The sequence below is a fragment of the Rhea pennata genome, chromosome 5 (genome assembly GCF_028389875.1).
Source record: "Rhea pennata isolate bPtePen1 chromosome 5, bPtePen1.pri, whole genome shotgun sequence".
NCBI lineage: Eukaryota > Metazoa > Chordata > Aves > Rheiformes > Rheidae > Rhea > Rhea pennata.
The window spans coordinates 66,892,252-66,902,586 of NC_084667.1; the positions used below are offsets into that span (position 1 = coordinate 66,892,252).

A 10,335-nucleotide genomic window follows, 5' to 3' on the forward strand; every position below is an offset into this window, starting at 1 on the left:
GCGAAGGAAGCGCGGCGCTGGCCGAGCTGCGGTTTGCGACAGCACCTCCGCTTCCGACTGCTGCTCCCGCTCCTCCGCGGGGTCGCCCGGCTGCGGTGGCTTCTCCGGCCCGCGCCGGCGCGGGGGGACGCGGTGGGGCCGGGCCGGGCGGGCCACGGGGCGCCGAGCGGCCGCTCCGGCTTCCCCTGCCCGTCGCCCTCCTTCCTAGGGCTTTGTGCCGCGGGACGGGGATTTTGGCGTGTGCTGGAGCTCGTTTTCCTGGCAGCTAATGGAGCCTTAAATGCCCATCTGGGGCTTTGCGCTTCTCAACCAGCGGTTGCCTCTGATGGGATATTTCCACAATTATAGGAGAATTACTGGGCTTTTCGCCCCCCCGCCCCGGCGCTCGGAGGCAGGGACACGCTGGTTGGTACAACTTGTGCGCTGCGTCTCGGGAAGCGTTTGTTTTCTTCCTCCTGCTTCCATGTTTATCTCCGGGAGCCTTGTCACTAACAAGGACCATATGTCTCCCAAGGGCCGTTGCCGTTGTTTTCCCTCCGAGAAGATGTCCAGAGTTCATTCCACTCGGAGGGAAAACCTCTGGGCTTGCAGGAAAGCTGCACGCATCTCGTAGAAACCCTAAAGCGAAGCAGGATCAACCTCTCCGGGACACCATCCACGTGGGGAGAGCACTGGGATCTCTGGTGGGTCCTGAGGGACACGTTAGGCACCACGGTCGGGGCTGGTGCAGGGGATGTCAGCCCTCACGCGCATGCAAGGGTGGGCCACATTGCTGGATTCCCACCTTTTTAAACCAAAAACCTGCCGGGCATTTGCTTAGAAAAGCCAGAAGGTCGGTTTCTCTCCCGAGGCTTCCCTAGGCACCGATCTCGCGTGCTGCTGCGGCAAGCAACCTCGCTCGCCGCTCGGAAAAAGCAGGTCTCAACACCAGAGATGCAGGAAGGGACCCGAATGCCTGCGCTCCCAGTTGTCTGTGAGCACCTGGCTGGACGCGCTGAAGCGAAATAACATCATTCAAGGGCTTGTTGCATCTCCTGGCCGGCAGGCTGAGCCGCCTGGCGAGGCGCCCGCCGGCGATGACTCCGAAACCTGCCCCGGCCTGCCGCTTCCTCCTTCGGGAACGGCTGGAAAACGCAAGCGGGGAAAAAAAGCCCCCAGCGAATAGCCCGCTGCAAGAATTAAACCTTTTCCTGCAAAAAGAGCCCGTGCAGAGTTGTGCGCCTGCAGCTCCGGCGCTGAAACCCTGCCCGTGCCCAGCTCCTGGCCCGGGAAAGAGGGGGACGCTCGCTGCAGCTCCGGCGCCGTGCCCGCCCCGGGCCCCGCGTCTCGGCGCCTCTGCGAAGCCCCGGGGCAGGCGCGTGTGCCAGCCTTCGCCCCGGCCGCGGGGGGCCGCGCAGTCCCGCGCCGCCGAGCTTCCGCCAGAGCCGCAACTCAGCTGGACGCTGCCCGGGTTTGTTTATTTATTCGCTTGCTTGGTTGTTGGAGATATATATATATATATATTTTTCCCCCTCTCTCCCAGAGCGCGGCAACAGCTCGGCGGGACGCGCTGGCCGGGGACGTGCTGCCATCTCTGGAGAGGACGGCGATACGGCACGGCCCGGCGACGCGAGCGCGGAGACGCTCGTCCACTCCAAACGAGGAGCAGCAGCCCCCCTGGACTGGAGCTGCTAACGAGGCCGCCGGGCGCCGAGGACGGCGGCGTCCGCCGGCACGGACGCGTCCGTGCGCCTCCATACGGAGCCCGCTCCTCCCTGCAAGCCGCGGCGCCCCGGCGCTCCAGCCTGAGCCACGCCAACCAGGTCACCTCCGACAAAACCCCGGGAGACACGTTCCCGGGAATTTCTTCCTTCAGAAATAAAAGCTGTTTGCCCCCCCTCGAGGAAAACCACGCGAGACGGGGCAGGAGCACGACGGCAGCCCCTCGCGCAGCCCCCGCCGGGGAGCTGGCGCGGGGCAGGGGGGGACCCTTGCGGCCGCCTCTTCCAGGGACGCCGGGCGGGTGGGGGCACCGCTTAATGCAATTTTCCGGCCTGAACAGCCACTCGGGGCAGTTCTCAACTCAGCCGGCTCACGCGCGCAATCCGGGGGAAGGGAGCGCGCGCCCGAACGGCCTTTCGCTTGCCTGCTCGCGAGCAAATCGCGCCTCCGGGACGCCGCTTTTCCTCCGAAGATCGCTGCCGCGCCGAGGAGCCGGCGGGGCCGTAAACACAGCGTTAAAGAACAGCGGCGAGGCAGGCGAAAGGCGCTCGGATAACGCCAGCGCAGCGTCGGAGCCCGGCCGCAAGCAGCTGTCGAGCTAAGAGCAAGGCACCGCGGAGCAACCCTGGCCCAGACGGGAGGCTGAATGCGGCGGCTCCTCCTGCACCCATCTGCCGAAGCGCTCGAGGGGGTGGGTTTTTTTTGGGGGGGGGGGTGGTTGCATGCAGGCAATTGCACCCGTGCCGGGCTCCGTGTGCCCAGCAGAGGCTCAACCCTCGGCTCCCCCCCGAGCCGCAACCCGGCCGCCCCCGGAAATCCCGGAGCACCTCCGCTCCCGCCGGTGGGAAAAGCACCCGAGGGCCCCGTGCCGTCCTGGAGCCGGGCTCTCCCCAAACTCTCCACAAAGTGCTGCTGCTTGGAAATATTCACAGTTGCCGCCGGGAGCGCCGGCGTGGCCCCCACCGGGGCGCCGGGCTGGGGGCCGCCGGCTGCCTCCCGCCTCCCAGCAAGGCTAAGGGAAGCCGAGCTGCGGGGCGTCCGTCCTGCGCCAGCCCGGCGGGCCGAAGCGGCCGTCCCCCGCCTTCAGCGGGGCTCTCCGGGAGCTCAGTCTCCGGCAAAACCGGCGGACGAACAGGCGAAACACGGAGGTGCGGAAAATGATGAAGACCCAGGGGTCCACGATGGAGTTGACGGACAGGAACCGCAGGGCGCTCAGGTCAGCTTTCTCGTTGAAGTCAGCAGCAAACGCCCCCACGTAAGCTCGGATCTGTCCAGAAATAAACACAGCAATAAAATAACAGTAGGGAATAAGGGAAAGCCTCCCGCTGTCGGGGCCAAGCCGAGAGCCCAAGGATTTCTTTGCGGCCACCAAAAGATGTTTTTAGCTCAGGCATTGATAGGCAGCAAATCAAGGTGTATTTTGGCTTCCAGAAACACATCTGTGCTAAGTGCTGTCGAAACTACCCAGGAAGAAGCGGGTCCTGGCTCAGGATCCCCCTTGCAGGGCCAGGTGTGGAGCAGGCGGTCCAGCCCATGGCGGGTGCACCGAGTCTCCCGTCCTCAGCGAGCCGCAGCCGCGGGTGCCGGGGGCTGTGGTCCCCACGGGCAGCACATGCTGCTTGCGGTGGGACCCCCGGCCTGGGGGAGCACGGAGGGGGGGGTGTTGGGGCTCCCTTCCCAGCAGGGAAAGAGGCAGCGGCTTCGAAAGGAGCTGGATCTTCCCGGCACCCCTGCGATGGGAAGTGTTGGGGTGGTGATGGGGGGGTTATTCCCAGGGGGTTAAAGCAATGTGCTGACCCCTGCGACCGGCTAGGGGTGATGGGGGGTTATTCCCGGGGGTTAAAGCAAGGAAGAGACCTCCCCTGAGATGGGATGGGATGGGATGGGATGGGATGGGGGGGCACTTGAAGGGGACTAAGGCAGTGCACCGACTCCTCTGGGTGGGATGGAGGGGGCTATTTAAAGGGGGCCCAAGCAGTGCTGATGGTGGGGTTATTCCCGGGGGGGGGGGGGTAAAGCAACGGGGCCAGGCTCCCCCGACCCCTCTGGGAAGGGATGGGAGCAGGACGGGGTCACTCCGAGGGGTTAAGGCAGTGAACCGACCCCTCCTGGCCAAGGCGCTGGGTTCCCACCCAGCTGGGGGGGGGGGGGAACGGCTGAAGGCACTAAGGGGCTGAACCGGCGCCCGGGGGCAGCGGGGTGCTGCCGACGGGGGGGGGGTTACAGCCGCGGAGCGGGCTGCCCGCACCCCTCCGGGGGGGGGGGCGGGTGTTACTGCAGGGGGTCGAGGCAGCCAGCCGCCCCCCCGGGGAAGGGGCGCGGAGGGGGGGGGGTCGTGCAGCCGCGGGGGTACTCACGATGAGCGGCAGGGAGCAGACGGTGAAGAGGAAGGTCATGAGCCCCAGCAGCACCAGGTGGTCGAGCTCCTCCATGCGGGGGGCGGCGGCGGGGGCGGCGGGGGGCTGCCGCCGCGCCATGCCGTAGAGGTGCCGCATGCTGCTCACGTTGCAGGCGCCGATGGCGAGCACCAGCGCTCCCAGCACGCTGGCGTAGAGCACGGGGAAGCCGAGCTGGCGCGTCCCGCCGCCGGCCATGCGCATGAAGCACCAGGTGCCCGGGCAGTACTGCACCGTGGCGCCGAAGCCGAGCAGCGGCAGCGCGCAGAAGAGCGCGCAGAGCGCCGCGGCCGCGGCCGCCAGCGCGGCCCCGCGCCGCCGCGTGAGCTGCCGCCGGTACACGTACGGGTGGCCCAGCGAGAGCCAGCACTGCAGCGCCATGGCCAGCAGCAGCAGCGTGGGCGCCAGCCCGAAGAAAGCCATGAGGAAGGCGAAGAGGTGGCAGAGGGCGCCCGGCTCGCCCTCGGCGCGCCCGCCGCGCCCCAGCTCGCTGAGGCTGCGGTTGTAGGCGTACGCGGCCAGCACCATGGGGCTCAGCAGGCACTTGCCCAGCAGGTCGGTGACCGCCAGCCCGCTCGCCAGCACGTAGAAAGCGGAGGCCCGCGGCGGGCGGCCGCCGGGCAGCCGCGAGCGCCGCCGGTGCTGCCCCAGCAGCAGCAGCGCCAGCACGTTGCCCAGCAGCCCGGCGCCGAAGAGCACCGAGCTGGGCACCACCGACTGCCCGCTCTCGATGGAGCGGCTGCCGCGGCACCGGTACTCCGCGCCCTCCATGCGGCTGCCGCCGGCCCCGGCCGCTGCGGCGTCTGGCGCCGCGACGGGGCGGGCGCGGGCAGGCGGGCGGGAGGCGGTGCCGGGGCGGGGGGGGGGGGGGGGGGGGGGGCGGCGCGGGGCGCAGCCTCCCGGCCGGGCTCCGCCCGCTCCCCCCTGCCCGGGGCGGCCCCCCTCCCCCCCCCGTGTCCCCCCTCCGCCGAGCCCCACTGCCGCCGCGGCAGCCGCGCCGCAGCCTCCGCTCCCCGCCCCGTCCCCGGCCGCCCCCTCGGGGGGCCCAGGGCGGGCAGGAAGCGGGGCGGAAGCGGCGCTGCCGCCGCTCCGCGCTTTGGCACCTGCCGGGGGTCAAGCGCTGCCCTCGCCGGGGCCCAGCGCGACCGCGGCCGGGTGTTTCCTGCGCTGGGGCCCAGCAGAGCAGAAATTCCACCTGCCGGGGCCAAGCGAGCGACGCGGCGGCGCCGCAGCGAGCGCGGAGAACGCGGGCCCGGCCGAGCTTAGGTGAGGAGCGGAGGAGAATCGCCAGCGGGCCCAGGCTGGCGTCGGGGGGCTCCGCTTTGCCGCCTCTCCGGAGCCGGGAGGACCGTGCCCGCCCCGGGCTCGCGGCCGCGATGCTGCAGGCTCCCGGGGCAGACGGTTCCGGCGGGCCGGCGCCCGCGGCGGCAGCTCCCCGGCAGCGCCCTCCGCGCACCCCTGCCTGGCACCGCAGCGGGCAGGGCTGGCGCCCGCGCAGGTTTTCCGGATTATCTCCCGGTCCGGCCGTGCCTCCCGGGGCACCGGCGCTGCCCGAAGGCTCAGGCCGAGGCGGCGGCGGTCTCCCGGCGGCAGCAGAGCCGCCGGCACGGGGAAAAGCCGGCGTGGGTAGGACAGATGTACCGAGTTTTATTTAGCTGTTTTTTGTGCTTTCACCAAATTGCAGCTGTTTGGAGGGAAACACTTTTAAAAAGTCTCGTCACCGAGGATGACGAATCGCTCCCGTTCGTCATGCTTCCGACATGACCCTCTTCTCACTGGTTACATCCCTCGCCGGGGCGGCAGGGGCAATAAAAATTCCCAAGCGGAAGAAAAAAGCAGCAACCCGCAAAAACCCCAAAGAGCAGCTGGAAAAAACTCTAGCCGTCCGAGAGAAACGTCGGTGTTTCGTTTCCAAGGCTCTCGCTGCCCCGGAGCGCCGTTTCCCGGGGCCGCGCTCGGCCCCGGCAGCCCCCTCCGGCGGCTCCTCGCCCTCCTCCAGCCCCGCGCTCGCCCCGGTGCTTTCCCGTCTGGTCTCCTTGGATGCTGAGGTCTGCCCTGCTGGGAAAGCGGGGAGGACTTTCCTCCTAGGAAAGGCGGGGGAATGTCTCCGCGGAAGGCGTCTTGGCTGCGCCCCGGCGTCCGTCTCAGCCGCGTTGTCCCGGGGCGGTCGGGGGAGGGTTTGGATGAGTTTGGGCGCTTCGCGGAGACGCGTCTCCGGAGAAGGGGCTGCGGCTGCCGCCCGAGGGGATGCAGCAGCCGCGGCCGGAGGAGCCGCTGCCTTGCAGCTCAGCGACGGCCCCGCCGCCTGAGACCACGTTCCTTTCCGGGAAAGGAAGGGGAAGGAAGGAGGGAAGGAAAGGGAAGGAAGAGAGGGAGGAAAGCAGGGAAGGGCGGGCGGAAGGGCAGCGGCTGTGTTTCGTATGGGTCTCCAGAGTGTTGTTCCTCCTCTTCCTCCTCCTGCCCCCCAAGCCAGCCTTCGGGGGCAGAGGGACGGAAAGACGGACAGAAGGATGGAGGGAGAGAAGGGGCAAGCACGGGGTTGCGGGCTGCAGCTCGGCCGGGATGAGCGGGGACCCGGGGGGGGGGGGGACTAACTCGGAGGCAGGCGCCCTCCCCCCCGGGAGCCCCGTCGTTCCCGAACGAGCCCCACTGCCCGCCGCCGCCGCGCCGGGGGCCGGCGCGATGCAGGTCTGGGCCCGGCGCGGAGGAAATATTTGTAAACACTCGGCGATGCCCCTGCGGGACCGTTTCCAGCAGCCCGGCCTGTTTGCACGGTTTTTTTTCGGAGGAGAAAGTTAATTGGAACCAGCCGGCGCGGCGTGGCGGAGACGGAGGCCGGGCGGAGGCGTTCCTGCCCCCCCCCCGCTCCCCTTTCACTGCTGCGCGTTACGAACCCCCCCAAAAAATGCACCGCGGGGTTTTTATTGCGACACGTGGAAGCGGCGGCGGGGCCGAGCCGCCTGGAAAGCCCCCTTCTCCGGCGGCGCCGAGCACCCGGAGACGGTGCCGGGCGGCTCCGTCCCGCCGCCTTCCCCCAGCAGAGGGTGCGATCGGCGCGGCGATTCCCTCGCCCCGCGGCCAGCCTTCCCCGCTGGGGTTATTCCCTCCCCCAGCTTGTTTCCTTTCTGCTTTTTTCTTTTCTTTTTTTTTCCTTTATTTCCTTTTTTTTTTTTTTTTAGCTCAGCTCTGCCTCCGGCGAGCGTGCAAGGACCGCGGCTGGACCGCAGCGCTGCCTGGCAAATGAAACCCCCTCTGCCAGGGGGGGTTTGCTCCAGGCGGCACCAAATCTTATTCTTTCTTTTTACCTACCTCCACTCTTCAAACCCCTACTAAGATCCGGAGCGATCCCGCTGGCCCGGGATTGCGGCTGCCTCTGCAGCGCCGCGGCGTGGGAGAGACGTCGCCGTATTCGAGCCCCCGGCGCTGGGGAAGCTCCGCTACCTTCCCAGCTGGGAGGGCTCGGTGGCTGCAAAACTTGGTACCGAGCCCTTTGCAGCAGTGACTTAATTATTTCTCCCCTCCGTGCTTGAGGCCGCTTTCCCACAGCTCTCCTCCAAGGGAGCAGCCCAGGGCCGAGGAGGCCACGTCGGTTTTGCCAAAAACCTTGTTTTTCCATATTATGTACCTGTTCATGATCTAACACCTCATTTTCCCAGCTCTCAGGAAGGAAAACTTCTCTCCTCGAGCGGGTTTGGCACCCGGGAGCTCCTGAGCAGGAATATCTGTGCCGGAGCACACAGGACTGACCCTGCATGTGGAAATCATCTGCAACGTGGGTGGGAGAAGGCGGGACACCTTCCAGATGCCCGTGCCAGAAACCCTGGGTGTGGGTGAGGAAGCGTGCAGGGGGGTCTGCAGTTCTGGATGTCCGGCTGCCGTGCTCGCTGCATCTCCAGTCAGGCTGCTGGATGTCGAGAGACCATGGGCAAGTGGCCAGGGGCCTCCAGACCCAGACCTGGACAACATGTGCCTATGCCTGCTCGTCCTGGTATACCTTCTGGCCCACTGGGGAGGGGGGGTCCCTATGTATAGGGGCCACAGGCCAGGCCAGGAAGGTGGTGAGTCAGCAGGGGAAGCCGATTCCTGATTCAAAAAAGCAAGATCGAAGTCAATGAGAGATGTTCCCAAAAATGGAAATGTTGAAGTCAGTGAGCTGGATCCTTCACCGGTGCAAATGCACACAGCTCCCTCAGCTTCCACGCTGTCTGCGCCGCTGCGGGACGCTCCCCGGGAAAGGAAACTGCGGCCCAGGAAGGCAACGCAATGCGGAGAGTGCAGCAATGAGTTAAGGTCGCCAAAGACTGAGGGACCAGGGAAAGACATCTTGGCATGGCCCAAGGTGGAGCAGAGCCATCCCTATGGCACATCCTGCCCTTCTCCAGAGGCTGCAGAGCTCTGCTGAACAGAGGTTAAGAGAGGAGGGGAAAAGGAAGATCCTTCCCCCCCCTCCCCTGGACAGGCTGTTCCCGCAGCCTGTTACGGAGTATCCGCCCCTTCCCGTCCACTGGAGGCCTCCAGGCTCTGGAGGCCCTGGGGCAGCTGCCTAGAGCAGCTGATGCAATGTGGACATCCACCAGCTTTACCCTTCCAGGAACCTCACGTCCTTTCATGCCCCGTGGGGAAGGGGGTCGCCATAGGGGGGCATATCTGCCATGCCAGGGCAGGGCAGGGAGCTGGTGTCCACCCTGCCGTTGGGTGGACAAGGTTTGAGATGAGACGTTCAGCCTTCACAGCCTGGTGGCTTGGCCCTATTAAGTAGGGACATGTGAGCGTCCGGCAGCTCCTGCCCCCTTGAACTAAAATTAGGCAAGCTGGCTGTAGGGATGGGAAATGACTAATCGCTCCAGATCACATCTCGCAGTCACCCAAGGAGGCCGTTCTCGTGGAGCGGAGACCACGCACGGCTCCTCACTGGCCGCTCAGTCTGCAGCATCTGCAAGGACCTCGAAAATGAGCAGGGAAACCAAGTGTTTCTCCTCCAGAGACTACAAGCAGGGCCACTGGTCGCTGCAGGCACCGCTGTCTGCACAGAAGCATGGTGAGATGTAGCGAGCAGCTCCTCCATGGCACGTTGGCGGGGAGCCTGCAGGCTTGGGCCTCGGCAGTGACGTTTTGTGGGATTTTCAACCTCAGGGAAAACCACAGGGAAATTCCCATGTGGCCAGTGCCGGGCACTCAGTGGTGCAGAGCTGGCTGAGTCAGCAGCACGGAGCAGGGATGAGCAGAGCGGGGGCGCGGGTGGGAAACGCGTCCCCACGCTGCAGCTTATCTTGGCTCGAAACATCACCGAGCCATCAAAGAGGGAGTCGTTTCAGTGCTGGACGAACAGGCTGAAACATCCCCGTGCGCAGGCATGGCCAGTCCCCGGCGGAGGCTCCCCCCAGTCCCCCCAGGGAGAGGACGGAAGCTGCAGGCGGCAAATCGCACGTGCTGCTGTCCCCGGGCGATGGGTGCATGTGTGCACTGCACTTGCGTGCCCGGCGGTGGGACGTGGAGGAGCCCACGGGGTCTTCCCACCCCGGAAAGCGCAGGCTGCAGAGCCGCAAGGGCCCCCAGAGCTCACGCCCTGGCTTGCACCCCCCTTTTGTGGGCGAGGGGGCAGGAGCCAGCGGGCTCTCCTCGTCCCTCGGCGCGTTTTTACGCCCCACGCTGCTGTCAGACTGGGCTGAAATTCTCCAGCAGGTTCCACCTACCAAAGGACTCCTCACCCCGGCGCGGACAGACGGACAGGCTGCCTGGTATCTCTTTCCCTTAGGAGAAAGAGGCCAAAACCCGCCTGCACGCTGATCCCGGGAGCTTGGCTGTGCTTCCGAGTCGTACCCAACACCCTTCCCCACGAGAAAACTTCCCGACCCGACCCGGGAGGGAGGTTAAGGCAGTAATTTGTTGCCCTTTGTGTCAAATAAATCAACCCCGGAGCAGGTCTGGTGTCCTACGAGCGGGAAGGCAAACACTTTCGGGGCCTTACGATGACGACCTGCTCGCCCGGCCGGCACCAGGGTCGCTTCTGCTCCCTCGGGAGGGCCCCGAGGCAGCTGGGACATCCCCGGTGACCCCCGGGGCCCGATTCCTGCTGTTTCCCACAGCGGGATCCAGAGGGATCCCATGCAGGAAGCTGGTTTTGCTGAGCGCCTGCTGCAAAGGCCATAAGGAAACGCTGGCGACGGCCCCTTCCATGGGGGAGAGGGGCTGCTGGGGCTGTTTCGGGAGGGTGCCTGAAGGCGCCGGGCGAAGCCAG

At 66.5% G+C, this 10,335-nt stretch overlaps 1 protein-coding gene across 1 annotated transcript; it reads right to left on the reverse strand.

Annotated features, from left to right (window-relative positions):
- Positions 1 to 1,447: 1,447 nt before the first annotated feature.
- On the reverse strand, positions 1,448 to 4,897 carry LOC134140981 (prostaglandin D2 receptor-like). Its single transcript, XM_062576784.1, has 2 exons — positions 4,059 to 4,897; positions 1,448 to 2,968 (listed from the first exon to the last, which is right to left on the reverse strand). The coding sequence occupies exons 1-2, from the start codon at positions 4,866 to 4,868 to the stop codon at positions 2,714 to 2,716; spliced, it is 1,065 nt and encodes a 354-aa protein (XP_062432768.1). The 5' UTR covers positions 4,869 to 4,897; the 3' UTR covers positions 1,448 to 2,713.
- Positions 4,898 to 10,335: the final 5,438 nt, after the last annotated feature.